Source organism: Choloepus didactylus, chromosome 6, assembly GCF_015220235.1.
Source record: "Choloepus didactylus isolate mChoDid1 chromosome 6, mChoDid1.pri, whole genome shotgun sequence".
NCBI classification, from domain to species: Eukaryota; Metazoa; Chordata; class Mammalia; order Pilosa; family Megalonychidae; genus Choloepus; species Choloepus didactylus.
The window spans coordinates 7,842,961-7,868,235 of NC_051312.1; the positions used below are offsets into that span (position 1 = coordinate 7,842,961).

The 25,275-nt window shown below is 59.7% G+C and overlaps 1 protein-coding gene and 1 long non-coding RNA gene across 4 annotated transcripts; one reads left to right on the forward strand and one right to left on the reverse strand.

Annotated features, from left to right (window-relative positions):
* Positions 1-4: 4 nt before the first annotated feature.
* On the reverse strand, positions 5-20,622 carry LOC119535702. The gene is made up of 5 exons (XR_005217275.1): positions 20,401-20,622; positions 9,830-9,950; positions 2,004-2,136; positions 1,267-1,407; positions 5-576 (listed from the first exon to the last, which is right to left on the reverse strand). It is a non-coding gene; the product is annotated as an uncharacterized LOC119535702 (long non-coding RNA).
* On the forward strand, positions 13,048-22,199 carry CLCF1 (cardiotrophin like cytokine factor 1). 3 transcript variants are annotated; one of them, XM_037838010.1, is made up of 3 exons: positions 13,048-13,168; positions 18,772-18,938; positions 20,752-22,199. In XM_037838010.1, exons 1-3 carry the CDS (start codon positions 13,153-13,155, stop codon positions 21,244-21,246), a joined length of 678 nt encoding a protein of 225 aa, XP_037693938.1. In that variant the 5' UTR covers positions 13,048-13,152; the 3' UTR covers positions 21,247-22,199. The 3 variants fall into 3 exon arrangements, with proteins under 3 accessions (XP_037693938.1, XP_037693940.1, XP_037693939.1); XM_037838012.1 differs by lacking the exon at positions 13,048-13,168 and adding an exon at positions 14,510-15,769; XM_037838011.1 differs by lacking the exon at positions 13,048-13,168 and adding an exon at positions 16,043-16,298.
* The last annotated feature ends 3,076 nt before the right edge of the window (positions 22,200-25,275 follow it).

Here is a 25,275-nt window from a genome sequence, read left to right on the forward strand (position 1 = left end):
CTGGGCTCCCTTCCCGCGCACCGCCCCTCCCGGCCCCGCCCCCGCCTCATTGGTCCACACGCGGGCGCCGCCGTCACGTGAGAACAACGCTCTCGGGCGCCGGCATCACGTGACGGAGTCCCTCTCCGCGCGGGTCCCTGTCACGTGACCTGGGGCGCCGCGGCGCCGCGCCTGAGGTTTCTCCCGCTCCAGACCCGCCCTTCCGCGGCTAGGGAGCGCGGGGCCGCTCGGCGGAAGGCGGAGAGCAGAGGACGCGTCCCCGGGCATGAGGTTCCTGGTGCGGCGGAGCGAGCACTGGACTTGGAGTCCGGAGCTGTGGGGGCGAGCCTGCCTGGGTCACTGACTTAGGACGGATTGATTTCCCGGGCGCCTGTCGGGGGAATGCGGGGGTTGAAGCAACGCGGGGAGTCGGACCCACGCAGCAACCACCAGCTCTGACTAGAGGTTAAAGCAACTCGCTGCAGGAGCCAGGGTGGGAAGCGGCTGTTCGTTCTGGCTTCGAGGAGGTGGCACTTCGTTGATCCCAGAAAGAAGGAAGGAAGATTCTTGGGACGGAAAGGGGTAGGCGGGTGTATCCTGCAGAGAGAAGAGCAGGAGGAAAGGCTTCGCGGGGCGTTGGCTCCGCCTCGTGGGGAGGGAAGTGGGCCCTGAGCCTTGCGGAGGGGTGGGCTGCCGGGCTAGGAAGGCTTTCACCATGGTGGAATGGTGGTTCTGTGATCCTTTTTAAAAAGACCGCGGGACTGTGTCACAGGAGGGCTTCCTCAGCTGGGGGGGGGGTGTCTTCCTTTTCCTTGGGCCCGGTCGTGTCCCCCCGCCTCCCGTGCATGAAGTGGAGAGGAGGCCAGGGATGGCCTCCTGACCTCTAGATTGTGAAGCAAAAGCAAGACATTTTGTGGCTCTTGGAAGGGCCCTGGACAGCTCTGCTTCCCTCTAGGGTGGCCCATGCCTCACCCCTCTGGCCCTGTCAGCTGTGAGACTGTTTGTCCCCAGACCCCTTGCCCTGCAATTTTGGAGTCCACTTTGTTTCTCCCTTACCCCCTTCCTGAGACACTGGGGAGGTTACTCTTTCCTTTCCAGAGGGATCAGTGCAAGTGGCACCACCTTTCCCCACACATGCAGGTCAGTAAACTGGGAGTCATCTCTGACCCCACCCTCTCCCTCACCCCGACTCCAGTCCTTCAGCAAGTCCCGACCATCCCACCTCTCAAACAAGTGGCAGATCCGCCCATCCCCACTTCCACGCCCCCTGGCCCAGGCCTCCATCACCTCTTGCCTGGATGTTGGTAACAGCTCTGAGTGGTCTCCTGCCTTCATCATTCGTACAGCAGCAAAGATGACTATTTTAAGATGTAGATCATGTCATGCCACTCCCTTGCTTAGACTCTCCAGGGGTTGCAGACTGCCATACTTACAACAAAGACCAAACTCCTTAACCTAAACCTGCAGGAGCCAGCACACCCCCTTCTCCGTCCCCCCCGCCCCCATCGCTCCACCTGTCTCCTGCCTTTCTCTTGTTGAGGGCCACGTGCAGCCACACTGGCCTTGGCAGTTCCCTGAACCCCCTACATCCTTTTCCACCTCAGCATCTTCGCACATGCTGTTCCGACTACTTGGGATCTCTGTGCTAGCTAAGCCTTTGCTTCCTCTTACAGCACTTATATGGCAACTCAACATTAGTTCATATGTTTGCTCGCTTATCTAGCGTCCGTCCTCCCCACTGGTGCGTCAGCTCCGTGAGGGTGAAGGCTGTGTGTTCCTGGTTCATTGCTGTATCCCTGTACAGGGCCTGGCCCTTGGCAGACAGTAAACTTGCGTTAATTGAATAAATAAAGCTGAGCTCCCTCGCTGTCACTCTTAGCACAGGGTTATGGTGAGAGAAACAAATCCAACCTCCAACCCTCTGTCCACAATTTCACTCTTTCCCCTACAATAGCTATCCCCACACTATTAAAAAAAACAAAAGCAAAAAAAAAAACTGTGGCATCAGCTATTCTCTTCCTTACCTTCTCCTCCCTCTCTGGATCTCTTCCTCTTTTTTTTCCTGATGTAAATCAGCATAGACTTCTCCACCTCTGCCCCCAAACCCATTACCAGAGCAGCCCAGCTAGAACAGGAGATAGATACCAAGGTTTCCTCCTGGAAGGCAAGGGAGGGAGAGCTGAGTGTCCACCCCGCCCCGTTTCTGCCCCTGACACCCAGGAGTCTTAGAGTCCCGTGGCCTTGAGGTCTAGGGAGAGGGGAAGGGAGACCCCTAATGAATCGTCCTACAGTCACCACCACTTCCATTCCTGCATCTGGACCTTCTGAAGGCCTCAGCAACCAAACAGAGCCTGGAGCTGGAAGTCAGGGGGCCTGGGTGTCTAGTCTGGGTTTCACCCTTTGCTGTGTGACTCTGTGCAAGTCCCTCCCTGCCTCTGGGGCCATTTCCTTGTCTGTGTGATGTGACAGGGAGAGGGCAGGAGATGTTCACTGAGGTTCCTTCCACCCTGACGTGCTCCTATCCAGAAGGGGCCCCTCAGCTGCCTATGGCCCTGGAGAGGAGCTGTAAGTGGCTGTCCTCCACCCCCCCCACCGCACCCCACTCCCGGCTCGGGGGCTGGAAGGGAGCTTCCCAATCTGAGGCCAGGGGGCCTCTCCAGGCTTGTCGTTGGCATAGCCAGCACCCACCACAGGTCCAGAGGGGAGGACGCACAGTGGGGGGTGAGGGGCTCGGAGCTATCGGGAACCCTTTGGAGAGCAAAAGAGGTGAGGTCTGCACTGGAAGTCAGGCCCTACTCATAGACGGCCTCAAGCAAGTCAAGGCCCCACTCTGGGCCGCGGTCTCCTCTCCATAAAAAGAGGGAGTTGCATGAGATACTCTCTCAGGATTCTTTCAAACCCCCAAATTTTGTATCTTTGCCATTCCCCACATTAGACGTGCCTTCAAGGAGGTAAGCACGGAGGCATGTGGGAATGGGGGGAGGGGATCACATGGCAGGTGGAGAATGGAGGGAGGTGGTCACCATTTCAAACTAACAAAATAATTATCTATTGGAAAAATGACTTCCCTTTCAACTACCGCTTCTCAAAGTCCCCACCCAATTGGTTAGGTTTGAAGTCACAGGAACCCCAAAGCTCAGGACCTTGGAGCTCAGTAATTCATTCATTTAGCCCTTATCAAATGCAATTTTCTAAGTATGGGACAAAATCCCTGCTCTCATGGGGTCTTCACTCTAGTGGGGAGAGACAACAAAATAAACAAGTACACGACAGTATCCCAGGTAGTAAATGCTACGGGGAAAGGAAGAAGGGAAGACAGGGAGTGCCGGGGCAGAAAGGCTGCGATTCCAGCTCATTGAGAGTGGACATTTGAGCAAAGACCTGAAGGGAAGAGGGAGAGAGCCCTGCAGACACCTGTGGGGGGGGGGGGGGCGTCCCAGGTCAAGGGGACAGCTGAGGCCGTGGCTCTGAGACGGAAGCCTGAGCTGTGGCACAGCTGCACCCTCTGAGTGCCAAGCCCCGTGCTGGACCCTTTCTGGTACGGTGGCAAAGGGCCAAAAAAGGTCCTTGAGCTCAAGGGCCACAGTCTAGTCAAGGAGTCACCAAAATAAATTTGAGATGACACCTTTGAGATGGATCAAGAATGACAGACATGGGTGAGGAGCATGTGTCATTAGGTGGACCTGGGCAGGGCATCAAGGAGGGCTTCCTGGAGGAAGGAGTGGTGGGAGGGAGGTGTGCGGGGGAAAGGAGCTGAACGGAAAAGCACCTTGGCTGAGGAGCTAATGGCAGTTGATGGGTGCATTGGTTTCCCAGGGCCGCTGAAATAAATGACCACAAAGTGGGTGACTTAAAATAACAGAAATGTGTTCTCACATGGTTCTAGAGGCCAGCAATCCAAGTCAAGGTGTTGGCAGAGCCCAGCTCCTCCAGAGGCTCTAGGGGAGGAACAGAGGCTGCCTCTCTCCAGCCTCTGGTGGCTGTAGGTAATCCTTGGCTTGTAGACATGTCACTCCACTCTCTGCCTCTGTCTTCACGTGGCCTCTCTGTGTCCGTGTGTGTGTATGCATGTGTTTCCAAACTCCCCTCTTCTTATAAGGACACTAGTCATATTGGACTCAGGGCCCACCCCAATCCCAGCATGACCTCATCTTGATAGCATCTGCAGAAACCCTATTTCCAAATAAGGTCACATTCACAGGTTCCAGATCGACGTGACTTCTGGGGGGACACTATTGAATCTGGTACAATGAGAACGATTTGGCAGATGCCATTTGGTCCCACGGTGGGATGTCCTCCGTGGCCCTCCTTGTCGACCCGAGAGCAGAGGCGGGGCTTGCTCATGGCTGGGGTTCTGCCAGATTGGGGTGACTAAAAGGCAGAAGGGCAGAGGAGTTCAGGGCTTGGGCATTCACTCTGCTTTGTCTTGCTCTGGTCCCTAAGGCAGTGCCTCCGTACCTTTTCTAGCCACTGCACACACAGAAAATGGTATTCGACTGGTCACTCGGGGGTGACCACACGGGCAGGGCAGCCCTGGGCACCGAGCCGGGGGAGACTACACGCCCCACTGGTGAGGACCTCCTGGCATGCTGCAGTGCTGCCAGTCCCTGCTGGCAAGCCCTGCCCACATTGTCCTCGTTCCCCGGCCTTTCTCTTGGCCGTCGGAACGGTGCTGGGCACTCAGCAGGGGTGTAAAGAAGACGCCTTGAGCGACTGAAGAACACAGGACCCAGAAAGCCCAGGATGGTCTGTGGAATGGAGAGTGGGGTCCGTGGTGCCAGCCTGTCCAGGCTGACCCTGACCCCATCCCGTAAGTTGCTGCTGCCCTCTGAGGCTCGGTTTCCTCCTCCCTAGCTGGAAGGGCCGCTGAGGGGTCACCTGTGTGCGTGTTCATGAAGCTCTTAGACTAGACCGTGAGTGCCACCATCACAAGGATGGCTGGGTCCCAGCATCTCCACTGGGATCAAGGGGTCAGAACTGGGAGCAAAAGAAGTCCTCGGCTTGGACCAAGTCAGGGCCAATGCCCGCTAGGAAGCCTGGAGGAAAGCCCACCCAGAGAAAAGGCCTGGGGTCCAGAAACTGGAAAATACTCCAGGGACTCTCTGCTGGGGGCAGAAGAGCCAGCCCCAGGCGTAAGGGGGTGGGGGGTGGTTGCTAGGAGCCCCCACAGGGGCCGCCCCACAATTCTGGGCCCTCTGTGTCCCCATCTTCCTCACGAGTTGCCAGAGGCTGGGACAAAATGTCTGGTGTGCCCACGAGGCCGAGCCCCATGCAAAAATGAGCGAGCAGTCCTCTTCAATCTGCCAGGACGGAGGTGAAAGGAGATGGGATGGAATTTTTTCCAACCCACAACGGGAATGGAAAGGGCTTATTCACCAAAACCTGGTGTGTTGGAGTTACAGGGCCCCCTTGGAGCGCGAGTGAGGTAAGTTTAGGACAAATCAAAGGCAGCGTGCTTCACCCAGCAGGGGAGGACACCGATGGAATTCATTATCCCAAGATGTGGGCTCGGCTGGAAATATAAATAGCTTCACAAAAGGTTTAGATAAATCCGTGGATGACAGCTCCATTCATGGGTTAGGAGGAGGAGGCTGTTTGGGAACTGCTGTCCCCTGGGGAAGGCGGCGGGGAGACAGCCACCCCTCAGCGCCCCTGTTGGAGGTAGGCTTCTGGCAGCAGGGACCCCAGGAAGCAATGTCGGGGTTCCTGGAGGCTGGAGCCTGGCCTGAGTCCCAGAGGCCCTTACCTCAACCCCCCAGCATTTGGCATCCACAGTTTGGGGGAGACCTAGGTGCCACCGGCTCTGGGTAAGGCGTCCTGGCCAGGCTGTCCCCTAAGGGACCAGCAGAGGGAGACAGACACCATGCCCAGTCCCAATCCCAGGACGCTGCTCCCCCTCTGTTAGGGTCAAGGCAGCACCTGTGGCTGCCAGCTTTGTGCCCGGTGCCGGGACCCCACAGGGGGATCAGGGCAGAGAAAATGTTCCCTCTGACTGAGACGGGCTTCCTGCAGTGTAGTTGGGGGAAAAGGATTTCAGGGATCTGGGGAGAGGTGTGTGTGGGGGGTTTCTAATTAGGAATCAGGGAGCTCCGGAGCCAGACTGCCTGCTCCATGATCCACTGACTAGGGGACCTGACCTTGGGCCTCAGTTTCCCCGCAGTCGAATGACAACTAGGAGAGCACCTACCTCCAGAGGATGAAGTGACGCCATCTTTTTATTTAAGTGCTAGACAGTTGGTGAGTGCTCAGGGGACACATTTAGGCTCAGCCGTTAGCCATTACCAAACGTGTCAAATGAAAGAGGAACTTAAGGTGTACAAAAGGCTGAGCAAGGAGGGTGGAAGGGGTCCAAGGGGGTAGGAGGTGCCAAGGAAGGTTCCCCAAAGGGCAGAAAGAGGGGAGCCGCTGACCTGGGACCAGGGGCTGTGGGGGAGCAGCCCTCCCGCCTGTGGGGTCAAGGCATCTCCCAAAGGCAGACTGGAGCTCCTCCTACATATGCCGACGCCCCTGCCTGACTGTGCGCCTAGAAGACCCACGCCCTGCTCACCAGGGGCCCCAAGCCCTCTGGGACAGGCAGAGGCACTGAGCAGTGAGGTGGCTTGCTGGGAGGCTGGTGCAGACCGGGGCACCCGAGGGCAGTCCTCCTCCAACCTCCAGTTCAGCAAGAAACCCCAGAGGGATCAGAAAGCTTAGAGGTGCCACTGAAAAGCCGCCTGTCAGCCTGCCGGGCCTCCGGGGTCGGAGCGAGGCTCAGCTGAGACGCTGACATGCCAGCTGCTGAGGGGGCCCAGGAGGCATCCAGCCACCTCCCCTGTAGATGGCTGCTGAACCTAAGAAAGAGGCCCATGGGTGTGGGGACCAGACCATCCATGTCCTCTAGACAGCCCGAGAGCCCAGAATGAGACATAAGGGTTGGTGGCATGTGCCCTGAGGGTCTGCCCCGCCTCTGGCCCTCCCTCCCCGTGCTGAGCCCCGGGACATGCTGTCTGGGATGAAAAATCCTTGAGGAGTCACGGACTGCGTGTAGATGTGGCTGTAACACAAGGTGGAACCCGCGAGGGCCTCTGAGAGTTCTGTGGCTGTGCCCTTGCTGGGGGTCAGAGTGGGGGTGATGGGGAGAGGCTTCGGGAAAACGGAAGGAACAGAGGTTAGAGGTTTAGAGGCCAGGGACTTGCGAGGGGGAGGCGGCATTCTAGACAGAGGGGACACATTAGCAAAGACAGAGAGGAGGGGTTGGGTGTGGAGGGCAGGTGACAGTGATAGGTAACATCTCTGAGTGCCAGAGATTTGACCTCTGTGAACTTCATCATCCCTTATTCTGAGGAAGGGACTACTGTCATCGGCTCCCTTTACAGAGGAGAAAACCGAGGTGCCAAGGGCTGGAGGGACTTGCCCAAGGTCTCCCAGCTCGTCTGTGGGGAGCTGACATTCTCTCTTTACCACGGAGCCCTCCTTCTCCCAACAGTGCTGGGCCGGCTGGTGTGGCACAGGGTGGGGGTGCACAGGGATGACCCCTGGGAAGGTGGCATCCCATCCCTGACCCCAGGGCCCCTAAGGAGCCCAGACAGTCTGGAGCAGAAGGAGCAGCCCAAGTTGGGGAGGCCAGCGGGGAGGGAGGGGGAGGGCGGGAGGAGCCGGCAGTGACTCAGCAGGGCAGGATAAGGATCTCCCAGCCCAGGGAGACGTAACCCCACTCTGCCAGGGGAGACGGAGTCACGGAGCCTGCGGCATGGGCTGGCCAGGACGATGGAACATCCCGGGAGGATGGCGGGCTGGGGAGGAGCCAAGCACCTGGGGTAGCCCTTCTGCCCCTGCCCGCCTCCCACGCCCCGACGTCCTGGCAGATGGGGAGATGGGGTGCAGTGGGTAGCAGGACCCGGCTCCCCTCGGCTGCTCTCTCACTTCACTGGGGCAGTGGGAGCCGGGCGGGGGTCGGGGGGCAGGTATCCTCTGGCAGGGTCTGAGCTGGTCCAGATGTGGGTGGGGGAGCCGGGGCAGGGCAGGGCCATGGCTGAGGTAAGAGGCGGCCCTTCTGCCCCGGGGTTTCCACTGACATCACGGCCAGCTCAGGGCGAGGCCGGGCTGCTGCGCTCCAGCTCACTGGAGGGAAAGGGAAAGTGCACATCCTGCTGCCTGTGCCCGAGCTCCTGCCCTGGGTGGCCCCTGGCGCCTGTGCACACCCATGCCTGCACACGCACCTGCACACGCGCATACCAGAGGCGCACACTCGCGGCAGTGGGCGGAGTCTCTCCTAGGGATGCAGAATCCAAGGGGTCCAGGGCTGGTCCCCTCTGGCCCTGGCAGCCCAGCGGGGCTATGAGCCTCCCTTTACTGGAAACCAAGCCCAGCCCAGCCCAGTTCTGCTGGCAGGCTGCCGCCGAACTCCTGGATCAGTACTCATCCCATGATTCTAAACTCCCTGCTCGTGGGCTCTAGAATTCTACTGCGGGAACTCGGGTGCTCAGGGGGTCTCACCCTTACCCAGCATCACACAGTTTGTGCCAGCGGTGGGCGGGCAGGAGAGCCTCGTGCTAGCATCCTGAGGAGACGGGCTGGGTCAGGCCAGCTCCCTCGCAGCCAGGGTCCCCCCAGGCAGGCCCTGCTGCCTCCGAAGACCACTCTCAGCACCTGCCCCCTGGCCCCCACCCCACCTCCTGAGACTTGGGCCCGTGTGGTCTGAAGGGTGCAGCCCCAAAGTCAGACACCCTGTGTTCTGGGTCCAGGTTCATCCCTGTACTAGCTGGTGTGACCTCAGGCAAGTGATTTCACCTCACCAAGCCTCTGTTTCCCCGTGTGTAAAATGGGGACATAACAGTCCTTCCTTCCTAGGGTTACTGTAAGGAGTAAGTGAAAGGGACAGGGACAGTCTCAGCACAGTGCCTGATGCCTCTGTGCTGAGCGCTTAATACAAACTGCCATTGTTGATGCCTTCCTCGAGACCCAAGGGAGTCAAGCTCCAGTGGGAACCGCGAGGCGTTGCAGCAGCTGGTGGAGTCGCCCCTGCACCCTTCTGCCCCCATCCCTGCCACCCCATGGCCCTTATGGCTCCTCTCTGTCCCCAGCAGCTGGCACAGAGTAGGTGCTCAGGGAACGTTTGGTGCACACATGAATGAATTAGGGAATGTTCCTCCCCACCTCTGTGACTTTTCCAGCGCCAGACTCTGCTCACTCATCGGGAGGGGACCAGACCCAAGGATTCCCTAGTTCAGGAATCCAGAAACCCCAGCCAGGCCCCCTCAGTGCCAATTCTGCAGCTGTGCAGAGGTTTGGGGCATCTGGAGAGCCTTCCCTGGGGATGCCAGGTATGGGGGGAAAGAGGAAAGGAGGGAGGGGTGGGACACTAGCCCCTCTCTGGACTGACACTGACTGATCCCCACCGCCTTGGAGTCACCGCCTGGTGCCAGTCCTGCCCCCCACCCAGCCACACCCCTTAGACCTGAGCTGCCACCTACCACAGCCCCAGCTCCTCTGGGGATGGTAAGTTCTAGAGTCCAGAAGGCCAGAGAAGGCAGAAAACAAGTTTCTTCCTTCTCAGCTCACTGAATTCTCCCACCATCCTGTGGGAGAGGAGGGCAGAGGTGAGGGGGCTTGTCTCAGGGCCACACTGGGCAGCTGGAGGCCAGGCACCCTGACCCAAGCCTGGGCCTTCTGCCCAATGCAGGGCGCCACGTGGGCTATGCCCATCCCACCCAGCACCTTCCGGCCCAGTCTGCTCACTTCTCACTTCTCTCCACCTGTAAAGCTCCTCCCCCAAAGCCCCCCTACCCCCCCACTCCCACTCCTGGGACCTCTCCTGCCCGCACCATCCTCCTTGGCCTGAGATGCAGGCATGCTGACACCCAGGACTGACCTCAGATGGTTTAGTGAGTATTCCCGGTCACAAGACTGAGAATCTTGAAGGCAGGGGTGGGTTTGCCTTGTCCTCTGCATCCTGCACAGGGCTTGGCACTCCACAGGTGCTCAGGAGATGCCTGCAAAATGGGCCAAGGAACAGTTGGATTGTTCTTCTCCCAAAGGATGCATATCTGGAGCTGAGGGGTGGGGTGGGAGCCTCCTCTCTCTAACCCCTGCCCCCAGCCCCCCACAAGCCCAGCTTCTTGGAGCTGGAAGGGCTCCTAGCAAGAACTGAGACCCAGAGGGGAGCAGGAACTTTCCTGAGGTCTCCCAGCCAGAAGTCAGAGGGCAGCCACCTGTCCCACTGCATCCCACAGAAACCCTTTCTCCTTTGCTTCCTTCTTCCCCAAATTCCAGCAGCCCACCCCCACTTGGGGACTTGGCAGCACCAAGGCAAGTCTTTATTCCAGCCCCCACCCCACCCCAGCTGGCAGTTCCTAGCCTGCTGCCTTTGCCCAGACATGGCAGAGGGGCACTGGCAGCTTGGAAATAGCTGATTTTCTCCTTGGCAGTAGGAACGGGAGGGGAGAGGCTCGGCCCCCACCGGGTGAGGGGAAAGGGCAGGGATGCAAGTCCAGACAAGAGGCGAAGTGGGAGCATGGCTTTCCCAGCTTGTGGGGTCATAACATCAAGAATCAAGGACAAACTGGGGGCCCGGGGGCTGCGTGCAAAGCCACTCACCCCCACCCCCACCCGGCCGGGTCTCCATTGCAAGAGGCAGGCCCAGTCCAGTTCCTGCAGACCAGTGCTCTCTGGACGCCCAAAGTGAACGTTTGCTGGGGGGTGGGGTGGGGGACCACCAGGGTAAACTTCCCTTCCATTCCACCTCAAGAGTCTGTTCCTCTCCCTCCTCCAGCCCCCCCATCGTCCCCTCCCCCAGCTCCCGCCCGCCTCCCGTCTTTCTCACTCCCACCCATTTGCCTCTTGCCTTTGTGTCTCCTCTTTCCTTCCTTGGTCCCTTCTCTCCTCACTCCTCTCCCCTTGGCCTCCACCCTCTCTCTCTCCAGCTCCCCCTCTTCCCCTTCCCCCCTTCTATCCGGCCCCCCCCCTCCTCTTCTCCCGCTTTGGGGCTGCTTTCTCCCTGACTCAGCAAGGTGCTTTATAAGGTGCTGAGGGGCTCAGCCAAATACAAACCACATTGTCTGTGCAGACTCTCCGTGAGGAGCAGGCTGCACACCAGAGAGGGCTCCAGGGGCCTCCCTTCTCTTCTGGGCTCCCATCCTCCAAAAGGGTGGTTGCTAGGGGCCCTCCTGGCCAACCTCAGTGCCAGTCACCCACTGGGCATCGGCCTTCTTGACCTTGGCATGGGCATCCAAAGACCATGGGGCTCACCCGCCAAGAATGTCATTGAAACGCCAGAGCCCTGGCGGGTGGGGCGGGCGGGGGGAATGGGAGGGAGGTGAGGGAGGCCCGGGGCACTTCTCAAAAGGGCCCCTCCAAGGCAGGTTTCATCAGAGCTGCTACTGGCACCTCAGAAAGTCCCCTGCCCCCAACCCCAGGCCAGCTCTCCTTTCCCAGCCCTTTTTCTCCTTGTTTCAAAAAAAAAAAGTACGAAAGAAAAAAAAAAAAACACCAACAACAAAGTCTGTCCCACTCCAGTGAGGTAATTGAAAACAAACTTCTCCCCCCCACCCCCACCTCGGTTCTCGCGGTGCAGAAGAGGGGAGCGCTGCCCTGGGAACCCGGCTCTGGCCAGGATGGCTTCTCTGCCCCATAGGCTGGGGGGGCTGCAGCCGGCTGGCAGGGTGCCCTCCTTTCTCAGGGGGCACCGGGGCTAGACTCCCCTCTCCTGGCGGGAGAGGGGGACGAAGACTTCCGACTCTATTCCAGAGACAGGCTTCACCTTCCAAGGCTGGTCCACCCCGCCTCTCCCCCTTCGGAACAACAAATAAGCAACCACAACAAAAAGCAACTTAGTACCAAATGATTTACTCGGTGGCCTGGCTCTAGGGCACCCAAGCCCTGCAGACTGAATGACTGTCCCCCAAGAAAAATCACCGAGTGGGCTGTCTGCCCGCCCGTAATGAGAGCCGTTTCCCCTGTGGACCCCGGGGGGGCCCTTTGTCACGGGAGGAAGGAGGAGGACAGGGGACCCTCCCAGGACAGTTGAGGCTTCTGGGTCACCCGGGTATCCAGGGCGGCCACGGCCCAGTCGGGCCAGAGGGAAGGAAGGAGGGAGAACCTCCACCGCCAGCCACCCCTACCCCACTGCTGTAAAAAACCAACCACCCCAAACCCCAAAGGAAGGAGGATGCCAAATGGCTTTATGGGGAAGCGTTTCCCGAGCGGGAACTCTAGGTCTGTCCATCGCCTTGAATGGGAGAGTTCTCGCTGAGTCACCCGGAGCCTCTGGTGTTGAAACTGGTCCGGAGCCGCGTGCTGATTAATGAATTACAAACCCCCCACCCTGTGCGCTCTCTCTCTCCCCCGGTGGCTGAGAAGAATGAAAAACTTTGTGAACGTGGGGGGCAAAGCCTCAGCCGGTGCCCGCTTCTGCGAGCCGGGCAGTGGGCCTGCCGTGCCCTCTGCCTCCCTCCCGGGGAGCCCCGTGAGCCGCTTAGTCACCTGCCCCAGCCCCCCAGCGCCTCACTTCGCCCAGCTTTTGGAAATGGGACAGGCGGCGGGACAAAAGGCAAGGGGGCGGTCGGCCCAGACAAAGGGCAGCAGGAAAAACACCATCACTTGCTGCGAGGCCAGCTTGCTGGCATTTGGGAGAATGTGTCATTGCATTTACTCAAGGGGAAGGGGGAGGGAAGGTTAGAGATGGGGAGGCAGAGGTAGGGTGGGACAGGGGACCGGCCCCGGGCAGGGGGCAGGCGGCCCCCAGGCCAAGGCCGAGGGCCAAGGAAAGAAGGGGACCCTCCGGCTCAGTCCCCTAGCTGGCGCCCGAGTTTGCAGACGGACTGATGCCCTCCCCGCCCCCTCCTCCAGGAGGCCCAGGGTGGTACCGCTGCAGCCTCGCCTCACCTCACCCCCCCTCGGTGTTGTGGGAGGGAGAGGAGCCCCAGAAGCCCTCCCTTCCCTCCTCCCCCCACCCCGGGGAGGGCCGCTACAATTTGTGGTTACAGCTTTACACGTCAGAAAAAAAAAAAAAAAAAAAAAAAAGTTTGCAGAATGTCCCACACCGAAAAAAAAAAAAATCCGAAACCGAGCGAAAAAAACCTGCGAGTGGGCCTGGCGGATGGGATTATTAAAGCCTCGCCGGAGCCGCGGCTCGCCCTCCCACTCCGCCAGCCTCCGGGAGAGGAGCCGCGCCCGGCCGGCCCGGTCCCCAGCCCCATGGACCTCCGAGCAGGTAGGAGCCAGGCGTCCGAGGCCCCGGCCCCCGCCCCCGCCGAGGAGCCGCGAGATCCGGGGGCCGTCCTCCTCGCCCGGGGGAGCCCCGCGTCGGGGCCGGCCCGGGGAGCCGGGATCTGCCCCCGCCAAAAAGGCTCGGGCCAGAGCGGGAGGCACGGCCGGGCGCCCTCGAGAGGGGGCCGGGCGGGGACGCGGCATTCCTGGAGTCCGCTCGGCCCGGCCAGGAGGTGGCCGGGAGCGCTGTGCGGGGCCCGGGCGGCCCGCAGACCCGGGGAGGCGGCCACCTGGCGACCCGGCGAGGTGGGGTCCCCGGGAGCCCGGTGGACCGAGAGCCGCGCGCAAAAGTCGGGGCGGCGAGTCCGCGCGGGGCGCGAGGCTGCGGGAGGAAGCGGCGGCGCGGAGGGAGGAGGGGAGCTGCGGGGAGGAAGAGGGAGGGGACGGGAGGGGACGGGAGAGAGGGAGCCCGAGGCCGGGCCGGAGGGAGGCAAGGGAGGCCGACACCTCGGGCCGCGCCGCTCTCCCTCCGCGGCCCGCCGGGAGGGGAGGCGGCAGGAGGGAAAGAGGCGGGCGAGGAGGAGCGGAGGGCGGGAGGGCAGCGCCGAGCCGGCTGGGCCGGGCCGGGCCGGGCGGGCCGAGGCGCGGGAATCGCGGCGTCCTCGCTGCGCGTAGCCCGGCCGGAGCCCACCATGCTGCCCGCGGCCGGGGAGCCGGCGGCAGGTAGGGCCGGGCGGGCAGCGGGGCGGCAGCGGCGGCGAGCCCCCCGGCCCGGCCCGCCGTGGCCTGGGAGTGATTAGTGCGGGGGGCGGGAGCGGCCCGGGCAGGGGGCGGACGCGCGGGAAAGGGCAGCAGCCCGGCCGGGCCCCGGAGCCCCCGCGCCCGGGACCCCGCCTTCGCCCCCGCCGCGGGGAAGGGAGCGACCGGGCGGGAGCGGGCCAGGGGCGCCGGGGCCACACAGGGGGAAGGCACCGCCGCCGCGGGGAGGGGGTCGGAGCAAGAGGTCACTGCCCGGGGGGGGGGGGCCGCCGGCGAGCGGCGGGGCGGCGGGGAAGCCAGCCGCACACATCCCCCCCCGAGGGAAGCCCGAAGTCCCCGGGCCTCTCCAGATTTCCCCCTCTGCTCCCTCATCTTCCTTCCCAGCCGCTCAAGCGTGCGCGCTCCTGAAGCTCTCCCCACAGACCCCACAAGTCCAGAGGACCCCGTCTCTGTTTCCCCGCCCCCCTCGGGGACGCAGGGGCAGCCAGGAGGGGCGAGGGAGGCGGCAGAGTATTGGCAGGAGCAGACTGAGCTTTAGGGGGTGCAGAGGTGGGGGGGAGGGCACACCCGACACACCTCTCTGTGGCCTGCTCTTGCTGACCCAGACCCAGAAGGGCTGCCGGCTTCCACCCGCCCTGCCAGACCTGCTGGCTGGGGCCCTGAGCACACAATTGCCCCTCACAGGGGGCTCAGGTACACATTCCCCTGACGGACCCACCCGCTTCCCCCACCGCTCGCACACACTTGCTGCCTGCAGCACACACCCAGCCAGCGGAGGAATCAGGCACCAGGCGGAGTTGGCAGCCACCGTGGGCCACCAGCCCAAGAAGCAGCCCCTCCTGGCTGGTGAAATGGCCCGGTGCACTGCTGTCCGGGTTACACTTCTGCAGCCACCCCTGCTCGCCAGCTCCTCTATTCCTGACACTTCACATTCCTCACAGTCCCACCTGCCTATTCACACCGGCCTCCTGCCCGCCCCCTCCCAGCCCCTCCCACACGTGCTTGCACACTCTTGATTTCAATTTCACCCCCACTCTGGCCCGGTCTCTTCCCTTCACCCCTCTCCCTGCCTCTGGCTTTCAGCCGGCTGTCTTGCGGTCCCTGGCTTTACCCCGCTTGCCACTCACTCCAGCACCCTGGGTTTCAGGGTTTCTCCTGCAGCAGCATCAGGAACCCTCTCCCCCAAACCAAAGCCCTAAGCCTGACGCAGATACTGACTGCCTGGGCGGGGGGACTAGCTGCTCTCTCAGCCGCTGCTTCCCCCTGGGCCCGGTTTCTTCTTTGGTCCTTTAGACTGGAAGAGAAGGGCAGGGAGGGGAATGCTGAAGACAGCAGAGATGGAGCCCCGTGGTTGCAGCTGGGAGGAACTTTAGTGTGCCCAGCGCAAGCCCACCTCACACTTGGGTTGATGCAAAGCTGGGTCTCCTGACTTCCTGGCCCTGGCTATCCCACTCACCAAGCTGCTTGCTTCCCAGTGGTCTGGGGGAAAAGGGACCAAGGAAAGGGCAGAAGGGAGAGAGAGAAGCCCGGGGAGGGCAGCCAGCCCAGAGATGCAAGGAAAAATGGTTGGTTTCTGTGGGCTTTCCCAGTGTGGGGGAGGTACCCTGGTGTGTGTTTGGGGTGTCCTACAGTCACAATGCCTAGCTCTCACACCACAGGGTACACACTACCCCTAAACCACTCCATGCCCCTAATTCTGAGGTCACCCAGAAGTTGGTCCCAGCCTGTGGCCACTGACCCCACAGCCCTCTGCAATGCTCACAGCTCTTAGCCACCAGGCCCAGGCCCAGACCCTGACCTTCCTGGCACATCGGCATGGCCAAGCCCCTCACCCCCACCGGGTGAGGTCAGTGTGGTGGGGACAGGCCGGGACTGTGCACACCGTGTGCCTGCCTGTGCAGCCGGGTTGGGGTGGCCGTGCGCTGGCGTGGGCTGTGTGTGTGTGTGTGTGTGTGTGTGTGTGTGTGTGTGTGTGTCCATGAGGGGGGCCTCAGTTCCCAGGGCCCAGGGATCTGGATGGAATTAGGGGCCAGCCCGGGTGGGGGCCAGGATAGGGGCTGGGGGGCGCTGCAGCAGGAAACGTGAGCTGCACTCATTAGCTCCTCACGTGCTCAGCGGATTTATAAACACAGGGAGAAGACGGCATGTAAACAATCAGTGGGCAGCAGCCAGAGGCAGAGCTGGGGCGGGGGCCGGGCCAGGGGCCAGGGCCCAGGGGACAGGCTGGGGTAGAGGCCCAGGACACAGCCCCCACCGGCCAGGTCCACCTGCACACCCACTGAGCCCTGGAGAGGAGGAGGGCCAGGGCACCAGGACGCCCTCCTAGAGATGCTGACAGGCTGGGCTGGGCACCCGGGCTCCCACCTCAACCACAGGTGTCTCTGCCCCAGATGGTTTTCGGGTTTCCTGCCTGAGATGGGGGGCAACACCTCCTGGCCCAGAGAGGGAAGCTTTCGAAGTAATGGCAGAGCCCTGCCCTACCTCCCCTTTCTCCTCACCCAGCTGCTTCTGCCTCTGGTTCACGGGACTCCCTCCTGGTTCTCTCCGTGGGTCAGTCAGTCGGATCCTTCTGCTCCCCCCTACCCGCCCCCCAGCCTGCACTGACACAGTTACCTCAGAACTGAAATATTCCTGGAAACACCAGCCTCGTCTGGTTAATTTCATGAGCCGTTTTTCTGCCCAGATGACTTAGCTCTTGTTTATCCAAAGGCTTCTCCCCCTGCTGTCCCCGTGTAGGAAGCTGCTTTCCCCCTAGGGATGTCCCACAGGGCCCCTAAGCGGAGGGGGCCAACAAGGCCTGGAGCTGGCTTCCGGCCATCCCTCCTGCCCATGGGCAGACAGAGCCCAGTCCCAGAAGTGGGGCTGGCCAGGCTGCCCCAAGGCAGGGTGGGGGAAGGAGGCGAGCCCCGCACTCCGCCCCGGCTTCAGCTGGGGCCCTTGGCACAGCCTAACCGCGAGCCAGGCCAAACTCGATCCTGGAAGCCCCCTCATGAGTGGGAGGACCACTGCCCACCTCAGCAGGTCTCCAACCTCTAAAACTAAGCCCACTTTGTACCCACAGGATGCTGCCCCAGTGCAGCCCGAGAGGAGGGGTGGGAGTGTGAAGAACAGACAATGGGAAGGCACTCAGAGGTGCCCAGATGGAGGGGATGACTGAGGGGGCTGCAGATGGGAAGGGGGAGAGGGGAGAGGTCACAGCCGACCCTGCTCTTAGTCCGCACACACACATATCCTCAAACCCAAAGCCCCTCTTCTAGAGAGTGGTGTCCCTGTGGCTGGTGACCCCTCACTCCCTCAGGAAAACCTGAGCAGGGGGGCCACTGTGGGAGCCCCAGCTGACCCTCCACTCTCTAAGAGGTGTTTTTTACACGATTTGGATCCCAAAGCCTTCCTAGTTTATAACCCTCTCTAAAACCCTAACTCAGCACTGTGACGAACTCTAAACCTAACCTAGCTGCAATTCTTTAGCTCCAAACCCTGTCCTAGCTCTACGCACAAATTGTAAATCTGTCCAACTTATTTCTAATCATCAAAGCAACAAATGTCATTGTAGAAAATTTTGACAATGCGAAATATAAATAGAAGAAACCAGCCCTAACCTCACACCTACCCAGGATTTCAACCCCAGGGAGCCTCTTGATGACACACTGAGCATCACCACATCTGACCTCTAAGTCAACACGTTCATGAACCTTAGGGCCAGCTAACCCTCCGCTTGCCCAAACCTAACCACATCCCCCTGCTGGATTCAAACTTCAACCAAGCTCAATCAACCAAATCCCAAGTCTCGACTAACCCAAAACTTTAGAGGTAACCCAGTGCTCAAACCTGACCTGGCCCATCAATTAGATCCCCACCCTTCCTAACCCTGGTTGATTTACCCAGTCTCAGTGGCCCTTGAAACCTGGCCTGGTGCTCCTGACCTTGCTTCTCACCTAAGAGCCTCCTCACAGCATCGCCCCCTGGCCTCCTGGGGTGCCCAGACTCTCCAGCACCATCAGCTGACACGCCCAAGTCATCAGATGCACCCTCCCTCCCCCCATCTCTCGGTCCCCACTGTCTGCTTCCTTCAGGTCCCCTTCCCTACCCAATACCCCAGGTAAGAAGGGGACAGACCTCCCCACTGCAGCCAAGCCCTGAGGGGGAGCACTAACCCACCCTAGGAATCAAATCCTTGAAAATACTCGATGCCGACTACCTAAGCCAGCCCGAGTCCCAACTCCCGCAGTCAACCCTGCCTCCTACAGCACTCCTGTTCTCGGCGCCCCCCACCCCACCCTCTGTCCCGTGCCCCTCTTTCAGGTGGGCTGCTCTCAGCTCACCAGCCCTGGACTGGGCTGCCTCCCCTCTCCTTGGCTCCCCTCGTGCTGCCCAGGGACTGGGAGAGGAGGCTGAGGTACAAAGGGAACCCAGGAAGACTGATTCACTGCCCCTAGGCCTGGCCCCATCCCTCCATGTACACAAACATACGTGTTGGCACACATACACTGACACGTGTGCCAAAGACTCTTTCTTAGTTGACACACAAATCTACGATTAAATATCTGCTGGTACACAGATAGACACACACACATGCCAAGTCCTCATCCTCAAACACATACATGCCTACACACACACACACACACACACACACTCTCTCTCTCTCTCTCTCTCTCTCTCTCTCTCTCTCTCCCCCTTTCTCGGGCCAGCAGCACTCCCCCTCCCCTATCCCCCCTGCCTCCCATCTGGTGTCCCACCCTCACCCCCCCTCCCAGCCCAAGGTGGGGACAGACACCTGAGGGGCTGCCAGCTGCTTCCCCCGCCTGGGCCTGGGCCCACCCTCACACTTCTTGCCCATCCTGTCCACAGGGGACTCGTGGGGGATGCTAGCTTGCCTGTGCACAGTGCTCTGGCACCTCCCCACAGTGCCAGCCCTCAATCGCACAGGGGACCCAGGGCCTGGCCCCTCCATCCAGAAAACCTATGACCTCACCCGCTACCTGGAGCACCAGCTCCGCAGCTTGGCGGGGACCTACGTGAGTATCCGGGGCAGCCTGGAGTCTTGGAGTTGGGCAAAGGATGGGAGGAGTTGGGAGAAGAGAGCTCTACTGGTTGGGGGTCATGGGGAGTGATGGGGAGATGGGAGGGCCTGTGGCTCCCAGCCGTCTCCTGCCTGGCCTGTCTGCTGCCCTTCCCTCTTAGGGCCCCCCTCCTCCCTACCCTTGGCCCCGGGACTAGGCATGTGGGCAGGCCTTGCACCCGCCTTGGCCCACTGCCCACTGGCTGCCGTCCCGGCCGCCCGCCTCCCCCTGGGGGCCGGGGAAGTCTCCTCTGTTTACCCCATGTTGTGGTGTCTCTTGCACGGGTGGGGCTGGGTGGGGATGGAGGGGCCCCACCCCCCATGCCTGTGTCCCAGCTCGTCTCTGCCCCCAGACCTGGGGCCCTCCTGCTCTGGACCCATGGCCTCCCTTCCGTCTGCCGCTCCCATCCCGGCTGGGCCTCCTAGAGGGTCACGGGGGAAGGGGGCTGCAGGGAACCCGGGCCAGGGGTGTGGAAGGAGGTTATGCTGCAGCATCTGGGGACAGTCGGAGGGGTTCAGAGAGCCCAGGAGAGAAGGGAGGGTCGGAGGAGCTGAGGACCATGGGGAACTGGCCCCCTCTTCCCGTGTTCCTCTTCTACATCCCAGACCCTATTCTGGAGCCAGGGAAAGAAAGAGGAGGAGGGTGGCGGGGGAGCTGGCTCCAGCCCCAGGATACACCGAGGAAATTAGTTTGTCTCTGTGCTTGTCAGCGTGTGAACCTCCCCCTGGGCCCTTGCCTATCCCAGCCTCGCCCCTTTTTCTCCCAGCTTCCAGGACGGGCTCCCTCACCCTTTCCCTGGGCCCCAGGCTGCTCCCCTGAGAGTCGGCCAGGGCTCTGTCCCCCTCCCCCCACTGGCTTCCATACCCTTCCTCCTGCCCCACTCTGCGATGACCTCAGTTTCTGCCTCCTGCAGCCCGGTCAAACCCTTCCAGGGACATTAGTGAGCGCCCTTCTGCCCCTTCTTCCCTCAGTGGGGGGACTGGGTGGGCATGTTGAGGAGACAAAGGAAGGTGCTTGATGCCAGTGGCCCCTCTGCCTTCCGACACATGTCAGTCTCTCTCTGGTTTCCCGGTCCAGAAAACCTTTGCTTGACTCTGCTACCCCCTCTAGTTCCCAACCTGTTTTCTTTCCCTGCTTTCCCTGCCAAATTTCTAGAAGGAGTGGTCTACACCCTCTGCCTCCACTTCCTCTCCACCCACTCACTCCTTAACCCCCGACGATCTGGCCTCCAGTCTGCGGCAGTGCTCCTCTCCAAGGTCGGCCAGCTCTCCTTCTTGCCAGATCCAGCAGTGTTTGCTCAGCCCTCCCTCTCCTTGCTCTCTGTTTTGCAGTGACACTGCTGAGCCCTGCGCCTCTTGGGCTCCTCTCCCCTGGTGCCTGTGCCCTCCTGGTCCACCTTCTGCCTCTCCAGCCTCACCTCCTGGCTCCTTCCGGGGCTCCTCTGCTCTCTGCCCTCTCCGCCACTGGGTGCGCTCCCAAGGCTTGCACGTCCTGCCGGTCAACGGTCCTTCCCAAGTGTCTACCGCATCCTCTTCTCTCTCTACACCTCCTCCACGGGAGAGCTCATCACCCCCACTGCTTCAACTGTCACCTCCGTGCAAATGACATCCTTGCTGGAGAGCCCTAGGGAGGCCTGGGACCAGAGAGGCATAGCATGGAGATGAACCGTTTCAGGGGAGCCACGAAATAGAAGCTCTGGGGACGGGTGTCTCTTCGGCGCGTGGCGGCTCGGCCCTCCTCCTTCCCCATTGCCCTCTCCTTTTCACAGCTGAACTACCTGGGCCCCCCCTTCAACGAGCCTGACTTCAACCCCCCTCGGCTGGAGGCAGAGACTCTGCCCAGGGCCACTGTCAACTTCGAAGTCTGGCGAAGCCTCAACGACAAGCTGCGGCTGACCCAGAACTACGAGGCCTACAGCCACCTCCTGTGCTACCTGCGTGGCCTCAACCGCCAGGCGGCCACGGCCGAGCTGCGCCGCAGCCTCGCCCACTTCTGCACCAGCCTCCAGGGCCTGCTGGGCAGCATCGCTGGCGTCATGGCGACTCTGGGTTACCCACTGCCGCAGCCTCTGCCCGGGACGGAGCCCACCTGGGCCCCCGGCCCTGCCCATAGCGACTTCCTCCAGAAGATGGATGACTTCTGGCTGCTGAAGGAGCTGCAGACCTGGCTGTGGCGCTCCGCCAAGGACTTCAACCGGCTCAAGAAGAAGATGCAGCCACCAGCAGCTGCGGTTGCCCTGCACCTGGAGGCCCGTGGCTTCTGAGCTCCGGCCTTTCCCACCCTCCTCTTCCCCTTCCCCCTGGAAATCAGGCTCCCACCCTGGGAGGGAGCAACCTGTGTGCCCACACCTGTTGAGCCAGAAGACAGAAGCCATGAGCCTCTGGCTCTCCCCTGGACTGGGGTGGGGGGGTATACAATGAGTCCTGTCCCCCCCACCCTCACCTGCATCTCCCAAAGTCCTGCAGGTCTGGGGAAGAGATGCAATAGGCCCATCCCATTGCCACAGGAAGTATCGATCAAGGGAGCCTGAAGTGGTTTGGGGGTGCGAAGGCCCTCACAGCCTCCTGCTTCCTGCCCACCACTCACCAGAGCCCACCCAGCCTCCTAAGCAGCACTTCCAGGAAGTGGGACTGGAGGATGGAGATGGGGGCCACCGTGGTACATGCCTTTCTGGGGTGAAGCCCTTTGGCTGTCCTGCTCTCCTTGGATGGGTGTTGCTCTCCTAACTCCAAATAACTCTACACATCCAGTTCAAGAAACAGGCCAGTCCAAACAGGAAGAGATGGGCTTAAAAATGGAAGAGGTGGGGTCTGCATCAGAGGTGGCCTATAAACCAGAACAGGTAACACTGAAAGCAGAGGAGCAGGGACAGACTGGACCCAGGGGTCACCAAGGCAACAGGTGGCCCAGGGTGGCAAAAGGAAGCTAGCAAAATCTTGCCGGCCTCCCGGTGCCTTTCTCCACCCCTTTCCCAGGGTATCTGTGGGTTGGCCGGGCTGGGAGGGGACTCCCAGCCACAGCCACAGGATTTCCTGAAAGTTTACATTGTGGTAGCATTTTGGGGTGTGGGGGGGCAGTTCCCCCAGGCCCTGCCCCCCAGCCCCACCCACTCATGACTCTAAGTTTGTTGTATTAATATTTATTTATTTGAAGATGTTATTTATTAGATGATATTTATTGCAGAATTTCTATTCTTGTATTAACAAATAAAATGCTTGCCCCAGAACTTACTCTGTCGGCCTGGACTTGCCCCCTCCTCCTATTTCTCGTCTCTGGGGTCTCCTGGCACCCCCCACCCCTGCTCCTACTACTGCTGGTGAAGGGCCCCAAAGCCCAAGATCAGAAAGCTTGAAGGAGAGGTCTCCTCCCCTTCCTGGGCCCTCCACCTGGTAGACTGCACGACAGCAGACTTCTCGACTCAGTTCCCTCCACAACCATGTCCTGTTTGTCCTCCCAGACACCCTCTGTCTGTCCCTTGTTCCCCTTCTCCCTGCTTCTGTTCAGTGCTCCTCGCCTCATGGGATTCCTTGAACGGTCTCAGAGGCCCACTCCCGCCTGCGGGCCCCCAGCCGAGCTGCTCACCTACCTCCTGTGCCCTCTCCCAAGCTGCCAGCCACCTGGGCATTCAGTGCCAGCCTCATACTGGACTGTGCGTGAAATAGATGCTGCCTGAATTCAAGTCCCAGTTTCAAGCCTACTAGCTAAACAACCTCAGACAAATTACTTCAACCTCTCTAAGTACCAGTTTCCCCATCTGTAAAATGGGGGTAACTAAATGCCCTTATAAGACTGTTGGGAAGGATAACAGAAACAGGAAGGCAGGATGCTTGGCTGCCACAGCAGCCATTTTAGTCACAGTTGCTCAGGGCACATCAGCATATCATGACAGCTGGGTAAGAACCCCTGGGTCGATGGACAGGTTAAGTGCTTTCAGCTGACACCTGAGTATTCTACAAAGGCCTCCTGGAGGCAGTGCCTCAAGCCAAGGAAGCAAGGTCAGGCAGTTGACAGGCATTTTCAAGGCCTTCACTGCTGCCTGTGGCTGTGCTGCCTGGTGGAGGAAAGCCAAAGGAAGTCCAAGACCTGCCCTGGCTCCTGCCTTTACGGACCTTGCAATCTACTCAGGTGGAAAAGGCCAGCTTCCTGGAAACATTAAGAGGAAATGTGTCCACAAGCTGTAGGGACAGGAGGTGCCAATGTGTGCACGACCACTGGGAAGGGGAGAGGCCGCAGGCAGGTGCAGGAGGACTGGACTCTGTGGAGCGGCCCTGAGTCACCTGACCCAAGGTGGAGCGGAAAAGCCCCGCCCTGAAGCGTCCAGGCTCTTCAGGCAGAGAGAACTGCCCGGCCACAGCCAGGGGCATCCCCAGACCCTGCCTCCTGCGTAAAAGGACAGAAAGAAAGGAACTGCTTGGCCAAATGGAGAGCTGCCCGTTAGGTGGGAGGCCCTAAGCAAAGATCAAGGTGGGTAGGCTCTAGCTCCGGTGGGTAGGCTCTAGCTCCTCTCATCCCGGGCTCCCACACTACTAGATGTGAACTTCCTGAGAGCAGGTTCTGAGTGCCCTTAGCTCTCCATCACCAGCTCAGGCTCCAGCCAAAAGAAGGCATTCGATAAATGTGCGTTGAGCCAAACAATCCAGTAAATAGGACAACTCCCCTCCCACCCCCAAGTGCCAGAATACAGGGCAAAGTTGGCTTAAGAGCAGAAAGAGAGACCCAGGCAAGATCCTTTGGGGGTCAAGGAAGGTGTGGCCTCAGCCCCCTGGGTGGCAGAAAAGGCCCTGCTCCCCTGTGAGGCCCCCACCCCAGGCGGGACGGGGTCTGAAGTCATCACCGCATCCCAGCCCAGCACACAGTAGGTGCTTCTGAGTCAACTTCTGAATAAATGTGTGAGCTGGGATTTGACACTGGCCTTGGAGGACGGGCAGCATTTTGACAGATGGGGATGGGGCAGGCGATGGCTGGTCAGTCTGTCCCTCTGTCTTTCAAGCACATAGCATCTCAAGGGCAGGGGCCGTGGCCTACTCATCTCTGCATGCCTACGGCATTTTAGCACAAGGGCTGGCACAGAGTAAAGTACTTGATAATTGTTAGGATTAGACCGATTTAAAGAGTATCAAGACCAGAGTGTATTAGCGAGTTTCAAGGAGGCAGCTGCTCAGCAGTCTCAGGTGGCCCAGAAGAACTGAGGGAATGCTAAGAAAAGCATTGGTTTTGGTGATTAGGAAGTCACAGGTGAACTTTGAAAGAGCAGTTGAAAGGCAGATACCAAATCAAGAGATTAAAGGAGTACACGGTGGGAAGAAAGGAACTCTGTTCCCTGGAGAGCTTGGTGGTAGAGGGAATATCTAGAAGGGGTAGCAGGGTCAGGAAAGGTTCTTTGTTGGTTTGGTTTGTTTTGGTTTTACATGGTGTATTTTTTCCTATCCTTTCACTGTCAACCTACTTGTGTCTTTGAATTTAAGGTTGACAGTGGTTCAGAATCCTCTTATGATCCTTTTCATTTCTGTGGGGTCAGTAATAATGTACTCCCTTTCATTGTCAATTTTAGTTATTTGCATCCTTTCTCTCTTTTTCTTTGTCAGACTAGCTAAAGGTCTGTCAATGTTATTGATCTTTTCAAAGGACCAAATTTTGGTTTCGTTGATTCTATTGTTTTTTAATTCTCTATTTCATTTCTCTCCACTCTCATCTTTCTTTCCTTCCTCCTGCTGGCTTTGAGTTCAGTTTGTCCTTCTTTTTCTAGATTCTCCAGTTGTGAGGTTATGTCTCTGATGTGAGACCTTTCTTCTTATTTAAAGAATGCATTTATAGCTACAAATTTCCCTCTCAGTACTGCCTTTGCTGCATCCCATTGGTCTTGGTATGTTGTGTTGGTTTTAAATAGAGGAGATCTAAAGATGTTTCTGCTGAGTGAGTGACTGGTGGCTAGAGAAGAATGGAGAAGTCTGGGGAATGGAATAAGAAGACTATCAGAGAATAAAAAGGGTTGCTGGGCAGACCTGTGGACCAAGCTTCCGTCAGCAAACACATCTTTGTTGTGGACCCAATCAGCATGGACTGTGACATTCCACAGCAGGCCAGCAGTGGGACCGTGTGAAGAGAGGGCATTATCGCAGGCCAAGGACAGGCAAAGCAGGAATGGCAGAGAACAGAGGGTTCTGAGGTGCTGGTACTTTTGAGTGGCTGTGAGCAAGGGAAACAGAGGAGGGGAAGGCCAGGAGAAGAGGGAGCACAGAGGGGGTGGATAGAAAGGGTGCACAGAGGGGAGCACATATGAGAAGGCAGTTCT

Bases quoted from the DNA above. Each gene is read 5' to 3' on its own strand.
- CLCF1 (XM_037838010.1), top strand. The intron at 18,939-20,751 runs GTGAGTATCCGG...TCCTTTTCACAG, and splicing joins GCAGCTTGGCGGGGACCTAC to CTGAACTACCTGGGCCCCCC.